At 42.8% G+C, this 20,356-nt stretch overlaps 1 protein-coding gene across 1 annotated transcript; it reads left to right on the forward strand.

Annotated features, from left to right (window-relative positions):
- Positions 1-1,291: 1,291 nt before the first annotated feature.
- On the forward strand, positions 1,292-11,657 carry gprc6a (G protein-coupled receptor, class C, group 6, member A; the record flags this gene model as incomplete). The annotated part of the gene is made up of 9 exons (XM_079561632.1): positions 1,292-1,334; positions 2,793-2,919; positions 5,019-5,266; positions 5,367-5,461; positions 5,826-6,453; positions 8,311-8,459; positions 9,149-9,361; positions 9,541-9,664; positions 10,579-11,657. 9 exons carry the CDS (start codon positions 1,292-1,294, stop codon positions 11,655-11,657), a joined length of 2,706 nt encoding a protein of 901 aa, XP_079417758.1.
- Positions 11,658-20,356: the final 8,699 nt, after the last annotated feature.

Consider the following 20,356-nt stretch of genomic DNA (forward strand, 5'->3'; position numbering starts at 1 on the left):
TAATCTTGGTTTAGTCCTGGTTTAGTCCTGGTTTAGACCTGGCTTAATCCTTGTTTAGTCCCGGTTTAGACCTGTCTTAGTCCTCGTTTAGACCTGGCTTAATCCTGGCTTAGTCCTCCGGTCTAGACCTGATTTAATTCTGGTTTAGTCCTGGTTTTGACCTGGTTTTGACTTGGTTTAGTTCTATTTAACCTTGGTTAATTGCCTAATCCTGGTCTAGTCCTTGTTTAGTCCCGATTTAGTCCTCCGGTTTAGACCTGTCTTAATCCTGGTTTAGTCCCGGTTTAGACCTGTCTTAATCCCGGTTTAGTCCTCCGGTTTAGACCTGTTTTAGTCCTGGTTTAGACCTGGTTTAGACCTGGCTTAATGCTGCTTTAGCCCTGTTTAGACCTGGCTTAATGCTGGTTTAGTCCTTGTTTAGACCTGGCTTAATGCTGCTTTAGCCCTGTTTAGACCTGGCTTAATGCTGGTTTAGTCCTTGTTTAGACCTGGTTTAATGCTGGTTTAGTCCGGGTTTACACCTGGCTTAATGCTGCTTTAGTCCTGGTTTACGCCTGGCTTAAATACTGCTTTAGTCCTGGTTTACACCTGGCTTAATGCTGCTTTAGTTCTGGTTTAGACCTGTCTTAAATACTGCTTTAGTCCTGGTTTAGACTTGGCTTAATGCTGGTTTAGTCCTGGTTTACACCTGGCTTAATGCTGCTTTAGTCCTGGTTTACACCTGGTTTAATGCTGCTTTAAGTCCTGGTTTACACCTGGTTTAATGCTGCTTTAGTCCTGGTTTACACCTGGCTTAATACTGCTTTAGACTTGGCTTAGTCCTGGTTTAGTCCTGGTTTAGACCTGGTTTAATGCTGCTTTAGTCCTGGTTTACACCTGGCTTAATACTGCTTTAGACTTGGCTTAGTCCTGGTTTAGACCTGGCTTAGACCTGACTTAATGCTGCTTTAGCCCTCCTGTTTAGACCTGGCTTAGTCCTGGTTTAGTCCTGGTTTAGTCCTGGTTTAGACCTGGCTTAGACCTGACTTAATGCAGCTTTAGCCCTCCTGTTTAGACCTCGCTTAGTCCTGGTTTAGTCCTGGTTTAGACCTGGATTAATGCTGCTTTAGCTCTCCTGTTTAGACCTGGCTTAGTCCTGGTTTAGTCTGTGGGGGCGGGGCCGTGTTTGGAGCTGATGACAGAAGTATTTCTCGGTGTCTTAAATCCTTCAGCTGAGTGTGTTTTTGGGACAAAGACGGACGAGGCTCAGACGAGGACAAAGAGGCGACAGAAGAGAAAAGCCTGGAGGAAAATGAAATGTCCCGTGACTGTGACTCTGCTGCTGCTGTTCAGAGGTGAGGAAATAAAGAAATGTGAATCTTTAATGTTTGTGTTAAACTATAAGAGACCTCTCCCTCTGTGCTGATCTGCAGTGTCCAGCCTGTCAAAGTTTTTACTCAGTGAATTGAAATGATATGAGGCTCTTTCAAACTGTGTGTCTTTATTTCTTTCTCAAGGAAGTTGAACATATCTGGAGATCATAGTTTTTGTCTGATTAACTGCTTTAAATTTAACTTTCTCAATTAAGTCTGCAAAAATGTGTTTTAGCCAATGTGATAAACACTCCTGATCAGGGCTGAGATTTCTACATAAGAAGATGAGGCAATATTATTTTTCCAAACCATCAGAAACATGCAGAAGTATGCTGTGCAATAAAAAAGAGTTGAAAAACAGGATGAAAATGCACCAAAAAGAAAAGACACAAAAGAGCAACAAAGAAGCGACAAAAACACGGAAGAAAAGGCAAGTCAAAATTTACCAAAACGAAATGAAAATGCAACAAAAAAGTGTCTACACAGCAACAAAGCGAGGAAAAAGATCAATTTTGATAAGTTTTGCTGGTCTTAGCTTTCAAATGAGGGACTGGCCTATAGGCTGTAAGAAACTTTTAGATTTGGGTAAAGCCAAACCGGAGAAAATGTGCTCTTTTAACCCTAGAACACTATCGCTCAAAAACACCATCACTAACGCCGGGTGATTTTTACACGAGAAAATACACCCTATAAAAAGTGCTTCATCAAAATCTATCAAAACAGGACAATACATGTGAGTCGTGTTCTTTTATATTAAACTGCGACATGTCTAATAAAATGAAAGAAAAGCATCACGTGAGGAGAAAATGCTCCAAAATTACTGGAAAAAATAAATAAATAAATAAAATAATGTAGATGGAAACTTGGTTTTTGGTCGACCCATTCCTGGGATCTGTGAGACTTCGCTGGTTCAGGCTCAGTGTCCTCGGCACAAACAGCCACAGGAGAGAAAAACTAAATATGTCATATCTTGAATGGGTATAAATGACCAGCTGACAAAAATAACTATGTGTTGCTCACTTACTGTGAGGCCTGAGACACCGACTCTGTGACAGGAGCAAAGCTGTAGCTGAAGTCACAAAATAAATGTGGCAGTCCTGAATGTCAACCTTGAAAGGGGCAAGATTGCCTGATTAAATACACTAACCCTACCCTTCCTTCTATAACCCAAACATGTGCCTGTAGGAAAAAGTGTGTTTTGGATTAAGAAAACACCCAGGCCATCAAAGATGTCAAAGACAATGCTGAATCTACCCAGAGATCCAGGACACTCAGATACTGTAAACGCAGCATAATGAAAATCACATAATGTATTTGTTCTAGGGTTAAGGCGGGTAACCCCCTTTGTCACTCAAAAAGATAATTGCCCTGAACAAACTACAAATGGGCAGAAAAAAATACTTTCCATTTCAATTTTTTCCACATTTGTTGTATGCACAGGTGTGAGCGCTGCGGTGAGGCTTCAGGCTGTGCTCCCCGGCGACATCATGATCGGAGGCCTTTTCCCTCTTCATGAAGACGTGGAGAGAAACGCCTCCTTCGCCCCCAACATCCCACAGTGTGTCAGGCGAGTGAGCGTCATGAGACTGTTGTTTTTCGTAGTAGTTGCTGATGATTCATGTCACCTGTCTGTCATCGTAATGTCACTGAACAATGAGCTAAAGGAAGATAGTTGCGTTTCCTCGAGCGGTGCTAAAAATAGATGTGTCGCGCTCAGTCCGGGTGAAGCCGTGGCAGGTCACAGCTCGGAGGCAGTAACTTTAAACAAGACGGTCCCAAAAAAAAAAAGTATGACCTGAGGATGTACAGTCGGTTTCACTCACAGCTTGTGTCTTTCACCTGTGTGTTGTGATTTAAGTGATTGATTTTCAGGCTATGACAATAATTTTGAATCATTATGCTTATGTTTTACCTTTAATCCGGGAGAGTCATTAGGATTTGAACAGGAATAGATCCATAGATGTACCGACTTATGAAGAATGCACCAGAATACAGGAAAACAGGTGTTAGGTTCAGATTTACCTCCTCCCTCAGTTAATAACATAGCTGCTCCATGGTGATAGACAGGAGTAGCAGCCATAGCCATAGGAGGAACTCAGTGTTGGGGAGTAACGTCACACATGTATTCAGGTACAGACAGCTTCATTTAAAGGTATGAAGACTATACTTCCTGATATCAAAGGAATACATTGCAGTTCTATTGAATCATTATAGATTTAAGCTTCAAATTGCATATATTATAAAAAAGAACAGGTCAAACACTGAAGAAAGAAGCATTTTAAATGGACGTTTTATTACACTAATGCCCCCCTCCCGGAGCGTGGTGTGCTGTGATGTGCTTCTGGTGCTTCTGGTGCAAGCACTTTTATAAGTCTGTGTCTTTCATAACGTCACATAACATCACATACGGCGACGCCATACAGTCTATTCTACAGATTGTAGAATAGCGATGGACTAAGTAAGAATGGCTTCCCTCATGGCATTCCACATGGGATAACAAAGCTTGTTCATGCTAGCAATTTGGCTGGATTTTTGGAGCCAGATCATATATTTAGAAGAACCATACAGTGTGTGTTAAAACATACACGTGGAGGTCAAAGTGACGGTCGTGTTCAACACTGTGGTGCAAAAAGGTTCAACAGAAAGTCCATCGGACCCAAGAACATTTGGAGCCGGCCACCAAATCCTATTAGGCTTCAGCAGCTAATAGCAGACCTTTCAGTCTGTGGTCACATGGAATCCATGGGACATTGTCTTATCAATCACCAATCAATCAGTGTGAAATTGACAGGTTTCAAATGACTTGTCCTCAATGTGGCGACCTCCACCTGCAACTGCTCATCACATGTCTTCAAAAGATCGATTAGTGGTAAATAAGTTCATTACAGACAATGTAACAAGTGAATGTTTATGAATTCATTTGAAGTTGGGCTGTTACGACCCAGCTCAGCTAGGGTGAAGGGGAAGTAACAAAACCAAGATGTGAAATGGTAAAACTAAAGTTATAATTTATTTAAAAAGGAATGCAAAGGTAAACTGAACAAAGGTTTCATACGGGTTCCAAAACAAAGCTCAAACTAATAAACAAACGAAGTACAAAAAAACAAAACCAGTCTCCAACTAAGTCTTAAGGACTAGACTACGAGTGTCTTTACAACACATTCAAAAACACAGAGCAAAGTGGCATGCTGTTCACATCAAATCCCACCAGCCCTGAATGGCAGGTTGGCAGGTCCTTTAAGGGTGTGGCCGTTCAGGTGGGAGCCCAGGGTTGGCCTGACTCTGGGGCGGCGCACCAATCACAGGCCAGGGAAGCAGTAGGACCATTATCCAGTCAGGAACCAGGCTCAGAGACAGTCCACCAATGGCTGTCGAGGACTTCCACAGTCACATTGAAATACCAACAAGGGTTCAGCACACATTATGACAACAAAAAGGGGATATGGCCAAAATGGCGGAGCGGGTGGCCGAAGGCCGTAACATGGGCAAAGTATTGAAAAAATATGTTACAAAAGCACTTTAAGGCAAGTATTCACTAAATTAATAATTTAATTTCTCCCCGACACTGGAGGAAGTATTAAAAGGATAGTGGATAGTTCTGTAGCAGCAGACCTCCCCTCCCCAGACGCCTCCTCCCATGTTTTAAAGTGCAGTTTTGCCGTGCAGGCTGCAGGAGCGCAGCGTGGTGCGCGCCCTGGCCGTGATCTGCGCCGTGCAGGCCGTGAATGCCGCTCCTCTGATGGTGAACGCGAACCTGACTCTGGGGCTGTGGATCCAGGACTCCTGCTCGGACGTGGGCACAGCGCTCAGAGCCACGGAGGAGTTCACACGAGAGGGAACGCACTGTCCTCAAAATACTACTGCTGCAAATACTACTGCTGTAAATACGACTGCGTCTGAGCACCAGGACACAGGTAATCAACAGGTTATATTTACAAACTTTACAATTATTAAAAACAATATTTGAATTGAATATATTTGCAGTAAGAGTATTTGTGTGTGTTGTTCCCACAGAGAGGAGGCAGCCCGTTATGGCGTTGATCGGAGCCGCTCACTCGGAAATGTCCATCGCCATCGCCCGACAACTCACCCTCAAAATGATCCCCCAGGTCAGTGCTTTGGGCTTTATAGATTTTCTAGTGTTATGTTCAAAATATACACCTAAATATCATGGGTCGTTCTGAGGAATATTATTACAATTGTCTGTATGTATAGCTGGAGTGTATAATATACTAGAATTATTCAGTTAGTTAGAACAGCTGAAACACCAGAAGAAAATCACAACTGGTGGATGGACGTATCTACTCCACTATCAGGGTGTTCAATTGGCAAATATTACTTTTTGAATTTGAATCAAGCACAATTGGATAACTTAATTAGGAATCAATAAATGAATATCACACAACGATTACATTTAAAAGTGTGGTATTCTCAGACTTTCCCCCATTTTAAACCTTTCCTCTTCTTTTTCAGATCAGCTACTCCTCCACCGCCGCCATTTTGAGCGACAAGTCTCGTTTTCCCGCCTTCTTGCGCACCATCCCCAATGACCTGCACCAGACGGGGGCCATGGTGCGCCTCCTCTCCCTGTTCCACTGGAGCTGGGTGGGAATGGTCACCACAGACGGAGACTACGGGCGCTCGGCCCTTGACAGCTTTCTGTCACAAACCGCTGAGAACCGCATCTGTGTGGCCTTCAAGTCCATCCTCCCCGGATCGATCGCCCACCAGAACATCCACGACGAGATCCGCCAGGCGGCCGTGACCATCTACAACAACCCGAAAGTGAAGGTCATCGTTTCTTTTGCCAAGCCGACTCTGATGAGGTACCTTTTCGCTGAGCTGAGGAGGCAGGCGTTAGCGGCGGGCGACAGCGTCCACGCCGTGAGGAGAGTGTGGATCGCGAGTGACAGCTGGTCGTCCATGAACCTGAACGAGGCTGAGGGGATCGGCCACGTGATCGGGTTTCACTTCAAAATGGGAAACACTGAGAGGTTCAGCAGGTTCCTGTCCAGAGTGGAGGAGGCGTCTGGGGAGAGGGAGGACACCGACGGCAGCCCAGAGCTGAAGAGGTTTTACGGGAGGTTGAAAGGAGAAGAAGGTAGTGATGTTACATTTAATGTTGTGATTATTGCTACATATACAAGCATTTCATGACATACATTTATTTGACCAAATAAGAGTTTGATGGCTCAGGGGTTAGTACTTTCACCTTACAGCGAGAAGGTTTAGGGTTCAGTTTCCGAACAGATCCTGGGGGCCTTTTGGAGCCTTACATGTTCATTATGAACAATTATGACAATTGTTCATGATATCAAGAAGTACGTGAACTTGAGTAACTTTTTTAAATAATTGTTCTTAGAATTTTTTTTACCATATGGTACTTTTTTACATGTACTTAAACTATAGGGAGTTTAAAAATGTTAAACTAAGTAATTTCCTCCCCCTACATGTTCCAGCCATGTCCTAATGTGTAGAATGAGCTCAGACCTGTTCACCACAACTTCCTCTAAAATCCTGCACTGTCACTCAAAGAGGTGTCACTTCATGTCCAAATTGCTTTCATGCACGAGTTAATATAGAAGCTGCAGCTACACGTTTGACCTGAGGTGGCAGTAGTGAGTATAAAATGGCTAACTTGCATCTAGCCCCTTTAATATAGAAGCTGCAGTTACACGTTTGACCTGAGGTGGCAGTAGTGAGAATAAAATGACCAACCCCTCATCTAGTCTCTTTAAGTAATATTATAATCTTTACTCTTGAATAAAATTATTAGTTACAGTACTCATTCTACAGTGATTAAAACTTTTAAAGTGCTCAAGACAGAGCGAAATAGTGCTCAAGACAGAGCGAAATAGTGCTCAAGACAGAGCGAGTCAAAACAAGACTTAAAAATGGTGCTCAAGACAGAGCGAGTCACAACAAGAATTAAAAATAGAGCTCAAGACAGAGCGAAATAGTGCTCAAGACAGAGCGAGTCAAAACAAGACTTAAAAATGGTGCTCAAGACAGAGCGAGTCAAAACAAGACTTAAAAATAGTGCTCAAGACAGAGCGAGTCCAAACACGACTTAAAAATAGTGCTCAAGACAGAGAGCGAAATAGTGCTCAAGACAGAGCGAGTCAAAACAAGACTTAAAAATAGTGCTCAAGACAGAGCGAAATAGTGCTCAAGACAGAGCAAGTCAAAACAAGACTTAAAAATAGTGCTCAAGACAGAGCGAAATAGTGCTCAAGACAGAGCGAGTCAAAACAAGACTTAAAAATAGTGCTCAAGACAGAGCGAATCAAAACAAGACTTAAAAATGCATATAACTGAAAGTATTTTATCTACACTCTTGCCTCTTACTGTAATTGATTAATTCTATGTTGATGTTTTATTGATTGTATTTGTTTTCTTATATTTATGCAACTGTGAAGCACTTTGAATTGCCTTGTGTATGAATTGTGCTCTACAAATAAACTTGCCTTGCCTTGCCTTGCCTTTAAGTGGCAAAAACTTAATTTTGACGCATTAAATAAATGTAGTAGGTTTACTTGGAAAATTTTCTTATTTTTTTTTATATATATAGTTTTTCTCATTTACTTTGAAAACACTAGGATTTCACATAATTTAATCTTTTGTTTCTCATAATTTATGTCACTGCTGCTGAATTGTAAAACAGACTTTTACGCTCAAACAGTTCCTCAGCACTCACAGCACTCACATAACATTTTCCCCAGGTTCCTTTTTTTACTCTAACTTATTTTGGTCACTACTAGTTACTTGTACATGAGTAAATATACTGGCTACTTTACTACCTCTGCACATTTCTCTAAAAGCGACAATAAAATCTGCAAATAAAGGAAAGGCTATGCACTAATTTAAGAACAAGAAAAGGAAACCTTGTCTTTAAACATGTTTCTTTTATGGCATTAATTACATTTACATAATGATGTGTTAACCCCGTCCTCTCCAGGGGACGTTTTGGGCCGGATCCTGAGGCAGGAGCTCCACACAGACGCAGTGTTCAGTGTGGAGATGGCAGTGAGAGCCATCGCTCACGCTGCCGTCAAACTGTGCCAGGAGCAGGACTGTAGGACCCCGGGGGCCGTCCAACCATGGCAGGTATTGACTTCAGGACAGGGCTGAGGGAATGACTGGTTATAGGAGGAGGAGGGTCTGTGGGCGCAGATGTTTGTAGCTGTGTCACTGCATACTGGTTTTATCCATTGGATCTGGCAACTCCAAGTCTGATTGAATTAAATGAAACAAATGAAGCTATTTTAAAGTGCCTTCCATGATAAAACCATACTACACATATACTGTACTTTTAATTCTTGTAATTTTCAATTAGAGGTGGGCAATATATCGTCTACAGGAGATGATAGCGATATTGTTGTGCAGAAAAAATGCAAATTTACAATACTGAATTTCTCTTCAATATCAAGAAATGTGGGGGGAAAATTGGAGTGGACGAAGTGGGAAAAAAAAGTAAAAAAATAAAATAATTGGGGGAAAATTCTAAAAAAAAATAAAAAATTGTCTGTTCAGTGTTCAGGACAGTTATCTTATTGAGCGATAAAGCAGTGTAAATTAAGATGTTTGCCAGTATATTTTTGCATATTTCTTGCAAAAATATCACTTCATCATTGTGAAAGTCCCCAAAAATATTGAGCCATTCATTTGTGTCAATATTGCCCAGCCCTATTTTCAATCTCTACCTTATTTATTTACCATGTAGTTATTAATAAACCACATTTTGAGTAAAACCTTTCAAATAATTGACCATGTTAAGCAGTGTTTTCTGTGTCCAGTTGCTGAGAGCCTTGTGGATGGAGGAGTTTGAGTTGGGAGGGAAGTGGTACAGATTCGACCAAAGAGGAGACATCAATCTGGGCTACGACGTGTGCATGTGGGGGATCCGGGACGGAGGAAACATCCACGAGACTGTGGCCGAATATCACCCGCACAACCGCAGCTTTACCTCCAAGAACCCTGGAGCCAACAACCCCCTCAGACTGCTGAAGGTACTTATAGGTTATTCACACAATAGTATTAATTCCGTTTTAATTATAAAACTCTATACTATCCTTTAAAAAAACCTTAAATCCAGGCTCTTGCTAAGTGTTTGCGATCTGTGTTTGTCGCTTCCCTTGGCTGTGGTCGTAATGTAATGGCTGATCTTTGTGTGTCTCTTTCATGATAGAACATAGTGTCCAGGTGTTCGAACAGCTGCGAGCCTGGTCAGTTTAAGAAAACCGCAGAAGGGCAACACACGTGCTGCTACGAATGCATCAACTGTACAGAGAACTACTACTCCAACCACACGGGTGAGAGGCGCCTCAATTATTTAACCAAGAATTCAACCAAGCAAGAAAAAACATGGAGAGGGCATGCGAGGGCCTCATCTGGAGTACAGGAAGAAACCGGTCTTTCTACCTGGTTTAGTCAGAGGCCCAGCAGGCGACCCGGGTGGTTACCAGCTTAGCTGACTAAACTTCACAACAGGACCACCAATTGATTTTCTGGTAGGAGAGATACCTGCTGTAAGCTTTAGAGCTGAAGTGTTTAGAACACGGTCTAAAGCTTGATCGAAAGATGACGTTTCGTCTGCTGCTGTCATGTTGGATCCGTAAATATATATTTTTTAATCCATCAACAAACTTAATTTTTTTTATTTTTTATTTTTTATTCAACAATTACAAACTGTAAGGCACATAACAGTTCACAGCATGTCAAGGCACATTCGGTTGAGTAGAAGAAAATTGCATAAAACAGTGCAATATTAAGGCAAGTGTAAAAAATAAACATGAAAAAATCTACAACATCAACTCAAAGAAATAATAATAAAATAAGTAAAAGTCTATATATACATCTTCAGGTTTAAGGGTCAGTTAATTTATAATGTTAATCCATCAACAAACTACAAGCTTCCGTATGTCGAATAGCGCGTCATTGTCTTGCCGTCCCTCCTCGTTCTGTGATCGGTCCCCAAATCCATGCAAAGATTTCGGCCATGGTCCCCAGGCTGCTGTGCAGTTCAAAATGATTCGAGCGCACACAGAAGCATGGGGATTCCCAGGCTGGATATTTGCGGCACTATTTTAATTTTATAACTCATCAAATTCATCCCTCACAACTTCAGTTATCTGGATTAGCGTAGCCACATCATGCAAAAAGCCAATTATAAAATCCGTAAATACAATTAATTCAGCAAAATAAATCTCTGACTCTCCTCTTTCAGACATGGATCAGTGCCTGAGCTGCGACACAGACGGTGAATGGGCACCAGGGGGCAGCGCGGCCTGCATCCCCAAACAGGAGGTCTTCTTCTGCTGGAACAATGCTTTCGCCATTGTCCTTCTGGTCCTCTCCGCTCTGGGAATCGTACTCGCGCTCCTCACGTCCGCGCTGTTCCTCCACTGGCGTGAAACCCCGGTGGTCCGAGCCGCCGGGGGCCCCTTGAGCCAAGTCATCCTCTACTCCCTCATCGTTAGCTTCGTTAGCGCCATGCTATTCGTCGGACGACCCAACAGCCTCCAGTGCAAGGCCAGACAGGTGCTTTTCGGCATTAGCTTCACCGTCTGCGTCTCCTGCATTCTCGTGAAATCCCTCCAAATCCTCCTCGCCTTCCAGTTCAACCCGGCGCTACAAGACCCGCTGCGCAAACTCTACCAACCGTACGTTATCGTTAGCGCTTGCGTCGCCGTCCAGGTCGCTACGTGCATCTCCTGGCTCGTTTTGAAAAGCCCCTTCAATCGCGTCATCAACAAATCCACCACTTTGCTTCAGGATTGCCACGAGGGGTCCTACATCGCGTTCGGCGTCATGCTAGGCTACATCGCGCTGCTAGCTTTCGTTTGCTTCGTGTGCGCGTTCAAATGCCGCAAACTCCCGCAGCAGTACAACGAAGCGAGGTTCATCACGTTCAGCATGCTGCTCTATCTCATCTCCTGGCTGCTTTTCATCCCGATCTACGTGACCACATCCGGAGTCTACCTCCCCGCCGTCGAGATGGTCGTGATCTTGATCTCGAATTACGGGATTCTTAGCTGCCACTTTTTCCCCAAATGCTACGTGATCCTGTTCAAAAAGGATAAGAACACGAGGAGCGCGTTCAGGAAGACGCTTTACGAGTACACCAGCAAAAGCACCGGGTCCATTTCGAGTTCGGAAAATGGCTTTGTTTCAAATTCGGCGGATGTTGAAAATAACAATGTGGAAATTAAACGTGGGGCGACGCCGGGGTGTACGGTGAGCTGCACTGGTCCCAGTCAGGACTCGAGAAGGAGGAGGCGTCTGAGAAGAAGCACAAGTATCTGATTTTTAGCGGACGGCTGTTTCTTAAAGCCTAGGTACCTTGCCTTGCCTTGGTGTTGAAGGCACTGCCTCCAAATTCACTTCCTTCCAGTCCAAGGCAAGTGTCCTGCCTTGGCCCAAAAAGAGCTGCTAATGGAACACACTTCAGAGGGAAAGGAAGTGACATCACAAAATAAAAAAGGAAGTTGTGTTTCATCCAGGGGAGAGGAGAGGGTCTGCTTAAAATGGGGGTTCTTAAGGGCTGGGGGGTGAAAGTAATTATATTTTTACCAACTAAAAATATATAAACAGTAGTCAGAGACAATGAAACCGATCAGAAAATGCAAAATATAACTCGAAAGGGGGACTAAAACTTCAGAAAATAAACTTTTGCTCCATGAAGCAATGACGTTTGCCTTAATGTTTGAATCAAATTATATACATTTCAAGGTAGCAAAATAAATTATTGGCATGAACACTGGCTGCAGAGCCATTAAACTAGTGAAAGTAGGTATTTTTTTCTGTTAAAAAGTGGAAAAGGCTTTAACAAGTCACTCAAGTCAGCACCACCTTCTTTTCTTTCTTGTTTTCTTGAGAGCTGTGGTGTATTATGGGTAATTTTGGCTTGCGCATCCTTGGTATATTAGCCACATGCCTCCAGACGACTTGAACATTTAACAGCACTTGGGCAGCGAGTGATGATGTGGCTGCCTGACCACGCCCACTTCAGACCAAGGCAAGGTACCTAGGCTGTGTCTGAAACCATCAAATTATATGCTCCTGTGTTAGTGCTTAGAGGCTACAATTTGATGGTTTCAGACGCAGCCATAGCCTCTAAGCACTAACACTAGCAACTAACTCCTTAACCTTTCATGGGGTCGACTGTTAGACCTCTATGCAGTTAGTGAACTAGAGCTTCAGCAGAATTTGCACAATCCGTCCATCCTTAAACAGGGGAAAGGGAAGTGACATCACCAACAGCTGTTTTTCTTCTTCTTTAAAGTTATTGGTGGAGTGCAGGCCAAACAAAAGTGCATGTCGCCCCCTACTGTATAGTGTCCAACAACAACATAGCGGCACGGTAGCGCAGCGGTTAGCGCCTCCGCTTCACAGCTAGAAGGTCCCAGGTTCGATTCCCACCACCTTTCTGTGTGGAGTTTGCATGTTCTCCCCGTGTCTGCGTAGGTTTCCTCCGGGTACTCCGGTTTCCCCTACCACTAAAAACATGTGCAATAGGTGCATCCTCCAGCCAGGTGATTCTGACCATCAGCCTGGCTCCACATCATGGAGATGGGTCCCCGGGCGCGGCACGGCCGTCGACCACTGCTCCTTACGGGTTGCCCCAGTGGCATCGAAGGATGGGTTAAATGCAGAGGACAAATTTCCCTACGGGGACAATAAAGTCTACAAACAAACAAAAACAAACAAACATAGAGTCCAAATAAAGACATTTAAGGAGAAAAATAAATCCAAATGATCCAAACATTTCCCTTTAGTGTTATTTTATTTCAACAGCTGTTCCATAAAGCTACATTATGCAAATGATCCATGTGGCTTAAGTTTCTACTTAATGAAAACAAAAGCATTTAATCCGTTTCCTGAGTTTTCTCTTTAACACTGACATGTGACTGAGCTGTGGGGACGACAATATGGATTTTGTCACTTTTATAAAGTTTGGCTTGTGCAGAATCTTAATTTTTAATTATTATTATTTTTATTATTAAATGTGCTCCTGTCAATCAACAGTGGTTGCGCATGAATCACTCGAGGGTGGGGGCGAGGGGGGTGGGGGGTTTGGCGCAGTGGCTTGTGGGATGGCACATACAGTGCCTCTCGTTAGTATTCATACACCTTGAACTTTTGCACATTTTGTCATGTTTACAACCCTAAACATAAAGATTTTATTTTTATTTTTTTACTGAACGTTCACACACAAGTAACAGACAACTGTGAAGTGAAAGCAAAATGATACATGATTCTGTTAATTTTCAAAAAATAGAAAAGTGAAAAGTGGGGCTTGCATAAGTATTCAGACAGCATTTTTTGAGTGCATTAAATTGCCTTTAAAACATTTCTAATGACTCCAGAATGTTCACACCTTGGCCCAACGGTTAAATAGAGGCACCTGTGTGTAATCTACTCTCAGTATAATTACAGCTGTTCTTTCAGGCCCTCAGAGCTGTGGTCGGAGTGTGTTGGTCACTGAACAGCATAATGAAGGTCAAGGAGCACCAGAGAGGTCAGGGATAAAGTTGTGGAGAAGTTTAAAGCAGCCTTAAGTTATACAAAGATTTCCCAAGATTTGAACATCTCCTGGAGCACTGTTCAATCCATTGTTCCGAAATGGAAAGAGTATAGCACGACTGCCAACTTACCAAGGCGTGGTCCTCCACCTAAAATATCAGAGCGAACAAGGAGAACACTGGTCTGAAAGGCAACCAAGTGCCCCAAGATAACTCTGGAGGAACTGTGAAGTGCTGCTGCTGAGCTGGGGGAAACTGTATATGGGACAACTATAAGTCGTATTCTTCACAAATCTGGCCTTCATGGACGAGTGGCAAGAAGAAAGCCATTATTGAAAGGCCATAAAAAATCCCGTTTGAAGTTTGCTAGAAGTCATATGGAGGACACAGCTCCATGTGGAAGAAGGTGCTTTGGTCAGATGAGACAAAAATTGAACTTTTTGGCCCAAATGCAAAACGTTATGTATGGCGCAAACCTAACACTGCTCATCGTCCTGAGTGCACCATCCCCAGTGTCAAATATGGTGGGGGGAGCATCATGCTGTGGGGCTGCTTTTCCTCAGCGGGGACTGGGAAGATTGTGAGAATAGTTGGGAACATGGATGGAGCCAAATATAAATATACATTTTGGAGGAAAACCTGCTGGAGTCAGCAAGAGAACTGAGGCTGGGGCGGAGATTCACCTTCCAGCAGGACAATGACCCTAAACACAAAGCTAAATCTACAATGGAATGGTTTAAAGACAAACATATTAATGTGTTAGAATGGCCCAGTCAAAGTCCTGACCTAAATCCTATTGAAAACTGCTGTTCACAAACGCTCTCCTTCAAATCTGACAGAGCTGGAGTTGTTTTGTATAGAGGAATGGGCTAAAATTTCAGTTTCTAGATGTGCAAATCTTGTACAGTCATACCCCAAGAGACTTGCAGCAAAAGGGGGTTCCACAAAATATTAATTCATGCTGTATGAATACTTATGCAAGTCCCACTTTTCACTTTTCTATTTAAAAAAAAAAAACAGAATCATGTATCATTTTGCTTTCACTTCACAGTTGTCTGTTACTTGTGTGTGAACGTTCAGTAAAAAAATAAAAATAAAATCTTTATGTTTAGGGTTGTAAACATGACAAAATGTGCAAAAGTTCAAGGTGTATGATTACTAACGAGAGGCACTGTAGCTCCTAATCACCGGTTAGTTAGCACCAGAGGTCCCTATGCTAAAGTGGCCATGATAGTTAGCATCAAGGCTCCTTTCCCTAACTACTTCCTAACTGACAGACCAATTCGGAAGCAACTTCCCATGGCGGACGCTGACACACATCTTTTACCAATCTGCTCATTTCGGACGCAGCACTAGGCTTTGGGAAACGGCCAATGTCTATGAACACTGAACAGTGAAGAGGCACCAAGAGCCCCCACACCTGCAGCACGGAGGAGGCGTCACAAGAGGAGCTACAGGAAACAACAAAAGGGACCAACGAGGAGATGGTGATAGACTGTGGAGGGAGCTGTGCAGGAGGAAGAGGAAGGACGAGGTGGAGCTGACCAGTGCAGGACACCACGCTCTGAGACGGGGACAAGCCCAGGAGGCGGTGCACCGTTTCAGATGATCAGAGGAGACAGAGGGCACCTACAGTTTCTCCATCCTCCAAGGTCATGCGGGTGGAGTGGCTGAAGGACAACGAGATCATCGACCCGGCCGAGGACAGGAACTTCTACATCACCGTGGACCACAACCTGATCATCAAGCAGGCGCGTCTGTCCCACACGGCCAACTACACCTGTGTGGCCAAGAACATCGTGGCCAAGCGCAAGAGCTCCACCGCCGTGGTCATCGTCTACGGATTTCCCATCAACCAGTGCTCCTCCTGTGACCAAAACAGTGAAGATGGCGGCCGCGACACAACGATCTTTCACCAAAGAAAAAAAAGAGTGGTGCGCACTGAATGGGTGCTGCTGCCGGATGCTCTCTCATCGAATGCAATTTCTCCATCTGTGAGATCAATAAAGTATCATCTTATCTTATCTTAAGAAAAGACAGTAAGGATGCAGTGAAAGACTGGCCTGGAGCGCCCTCGGCAGGCAGGAGTGGGAATGACACATGCTTTCACCATGGGCTAAGCCAAGCTAGTAAATCAATGAAGCCATGATGAACACGTTTTGAACATAAACTGGGTTTGGTGATGGATTATGGGAAATGTGGAGGACAGTTTTGTGTTTCATCTATGATGCAATAAAATCCAGGAAAAACAGATTTATGTGCTCCAGCAGTAAAAGAAGAAACGACCAAGTAAACAGGATTATGCAAAACTGTGTGAATGTAGTGAAATACTGTACTACTCAAGTACTTTTGACATGGTTAAAAGTAAAAACAAGAAAAAAGATTCCGTCTCCTTTTAAGATACAGTATCTCTTTCTCTGTTACTGCCCAAAGTATTTTGCACTTTTGTATAAATGGTTGAGGAATTGTGTGCAATACCTTTGAAGTTCTTGAAGACTTTTTTGTGGTCTTTGGTGCAGCTGTGGATTCTTCTATGAAACAGTCAAATAGACCTGGTTTAGATTAAAGGTGCACTATGTAACTTTTTCCTGTATAGTTGATATTAGTGCGTATCAGACCTTTTAGTGAGGCAGCGGCTGCTTGGATGGTTCGCATAGCGACTTAACTCACCATCCCAGTGGCCCCTAAGACCAATCCATGATCAATTGTTTTGAGGGTACCTGGTAGGTTTTCTCTGCTGATTGAACTGTTATGCATACACCCCATTCAGAAAACATACCAGAAACCCTAAAAAAGTGAAATAAAATTTATCCTGAAGCATCATAGAGGCCACCGGGATGGAAAGTCAAGATGCTAAGCTAACCACCACTCATACAGCCAATGGGTCAATGCAAGGTCCATTATGCACTAATATCCATTTCTTCCTTTTCTCATAAAAAAGTTGCATTGTCCACCTTTAATTTTATTTCTGCTTTCATCTTGAGTTGGTCTCAGATATTTAAAATATTGTTGCTACACCAAGAATCTGAAATAAAAAATGCTTTACTGACAGTGACTAGGTGTTAGATATTCTCTGACAATGACGACAGATAGAATCGAATGAGGAAACTAAAAGGACTTTTCACCATTGCGTGGATTGTTCTAGACTCAGAACAATGCCAGTCTTTGTGAGGTTTGTTTTGTTTAAAGCTGGAAACTTTTTTTTTTTTTTTTACATAGGCCTACATACTTTCTGCGTTCTTGCAGAAATATGTGAAATATCATCATTTGCAGTCAAAGTACCTAATTTCATTACTTTATTAAAAGTACGCATACTTCCAAATATTTCTTCAAACACAAGCAAAAATTGTTCGTTCAAATTTCTATAGCACTTTGCTTTAGGAAATACCTACATAATCCAAATATAAAGTGCAAATCAAGTGTAACTTTGCGGCTCCAAAATGTGCAGAAATGCACTATTTGTTTGGCGACACAGCATTGTCATAGCAGAATGTGGTTACAATTTACACTAATCTGAAGTTACAAGCACCTGTCCTATCTGCCCTCATTCACTTTTATATTAAAGTGATAGTATGTAAGTGTCACAGGTTCGTCTCCCAATAGCTTAAAAATGATGACAAGGTTGAAGATTTCACTCTGCAGGCTTTTATTCCCAGATCCAGTGAAAAAATATTTGGGGACTTACAAGCAATTGTGGCAGCCACACAGTACCAACTCCAGGACCAACACCAACTCACTGGCAGAACCCAAATGCTACCTTTAATTACCCCTTAGCCCTGCCCCCGGGCAGATCAACAAACAATTGACAGGGGTAACCAACTATTAAAGAGGGGGGATTATGCTTTTTTCAATCACATAGCACCAGTCTATAGCACACGACAGTGATGACGAAACCTTCTGTTGGTCTGTAAATGCAGTAAATTAAAATAACTGCCTTGTATAAAATTACTCTCTCAAAATGGCTGTAGTGAATATCTTGAAATAAGAACCCCTGTCCCTTTCCGACAAGACCCCTCCACACGCTGTCTGTGGCATCAGTGGGGAGGGGGTTCTGCTGAGGAGCAGTGGTTGGTTACTCGGCTGGTGACGAAAGCTCGGAGGCGTCTCCAGGAGGTGGGGGCGTTCCTAGGAGGACTCAGGCAAACTTATCCCTAAAATGGCTGCCATCAGAGTTTTTACAGATTACTCAAAAATACATGAATGTGCCATGGCAACACTTCAGGCATGTTTTTAATGAGGGAATGACATAACATGATGTAAAGCTTGAAAAATATTAAATTAATAACAAACATTTACATAGTAATAACGAGAATTAATTGCCCTTCACATGACAACATAACTAAACTAATAACACACCATAAATCATTAAATAATTAATCAAATAACAATATGATGCGTCCGAACGCTCCCAGCCCCAGCACTCTCCCGGGCCATGGGAGAGAAAAAGGCGCGCGGGGTCCGAGAGTGATGAGGTGGCTACAGGCACCCCGTCACAGTTGAAACCATGGGTTGAAACAATGAGGAGAAAGTTTGAATTTTCAAAAGTAAACAATCAAGCTCCCTGCCTTATTGATTGAACATGAAAGCTCCTCCCCATTCCCTGTGCACAGGAAAGCTCTCTCTGATAACAAGGCCAATTATTTGTACAGCACATTTCATGTCAAAGACAACTCAATGTTCCTCACACCAAACACATACAAAATACAATGAAAATACAATAAAAAGCAACAAAAACGAATCAATCGATATAATTACATTAAAGATATATATATACAGATCCTTTCCAAAAAATTAGAATATCATGGAAAAGTTGATTTATTTCCATAATTCCATTCAAAACGTTAAACTTCCATACATTATAGATTGAGGGCCCACAACTTAAACGATTTCAAGTATTTAGTTGTTTATTTGTACATAATTTGGATTTACACCTCACAAAACCCACGAAAACAGGATTTCCAAAAATTAGAATACTGTGAAGAAATCACCATTTACTTCTCCGTTTTTGAAAAAAAAGAAATTCAAACTTTCAAAATGATACGTCAGGCTTCAATACTTTGTAGGGAACCCCTGTGCCTTAATCACTGCCTCGATGTGCCGTGGCATTGAGGCATCAGCCTGTGGCATTGCCAGGGAGTTATGGAAGCACAGATTTCCTTGGTGCTTGCTGTCAGCTCTTCTTTGTTTTTGGGTCTGGTGTCCCTCATTTTCCTCTTGATAATGCCCCATAGATTCTCAATGGGGTTTAGGTTTGGCGAGTTGGCTGGCCAGTCAAGCACTGTGATGACATGGGCATCAAACCAGGTTTTGGTGCTTCTGGCGGGCTGGGGCCAGGTCCTGCTGGAAGATGAAACCTGCACCATTAGAGTGAACCTGGCCCCCCATCATACTCAAATTTAAAGTTTGTGCTACGTTTGTGCTGTTTTGTGCTGTAAAAATCTTAATTTGTGCTGTTACCATTTTTGAGATATTGATGATTGTTTTTTGAATGCAGTGTGTGTTGCCGTGCGCCTCTGACACGTGCGCGCGCCTCAGAGGAGGACGAGGGTGGACGCCTTAAGGCTTTAAAGTTTGTAATAGTTTAAAAACCGAACCAGCACAAACGGAAATCTTTACAGCACAAAACAGCACAGATGTAGAGGAAGCGGTGACACCATCTTTACCCGTTTTGGAGCTTTATAACGAGCAGGGTGACCTCAGATCTGACCAATAAAACAATCATTAATATCTCAAAAACCGCAACAGCACAAACGAAGATTTTTACAGCACAAAACAGCACAAACGATTTACATATTTCTCATTTAAATTTGAGTTTGATGGGGGGCCAGGTTCACTCTAATACCTGCACCTCCATACAGATCCTCAACAGAAGGAATCATGAAGTCCTCTAAAACATTCTGGTAGACTGATGCGGTGACCTTGGATTTAAGAAAGCAGAGTTTACCAAAACCTGCACTGGATATTGCCACATTCATGAATATTCTCTATTTGATAATCCGCTGAAGCCCACGGTCAGCTCTTCTGCTGGTGCATCTTCTCCTGCCACATTTTTTGCCCTTCCACTAGACTTTCCATTGATATGCTTGGACACAGCACTCTGTGAACAGCCAGCCTCCTTAGCTTAGAACCTTTGTGGCTCATCCAATGGAGGGTCTCAATGATGGTCTTCTGGCCAGTTGTCAAGTCTGCAGTCTTCCCTATATTGATCCTAACGGAGACAATTGAACCAAAGTGAAGCAATTTAATGACACCTTGAAAAACCTGTGCAGGTGCTTTGAGTTTAGTAGATGAGTCGTGTGTGACACAGTTTAAAACATTCATGGGGCGACAGTGGCGCAGATGTTAGAGTGGGTCGTCTCATGATCGAAATGTCTGCGGTTCGAATCCCACCTCCAGAAGGTGCACGCTGTCATTGTGTCCTTGGGCAAGACACTTCACCCACATTGCCCCCAGTGTCTGCGTACATTGGTGTATGAATGA

This window comes from Gobius niger (assembly GCF_951799975.1).
Source record: "Gobius niger genome assembly, chromosome: 8".
Taxonomy (NCBI): Eukaryota; Metazoa; Chordata; class Actinopteri; order Gobiiformes; family Gobiidae; genus Gobius; species Gobius niger.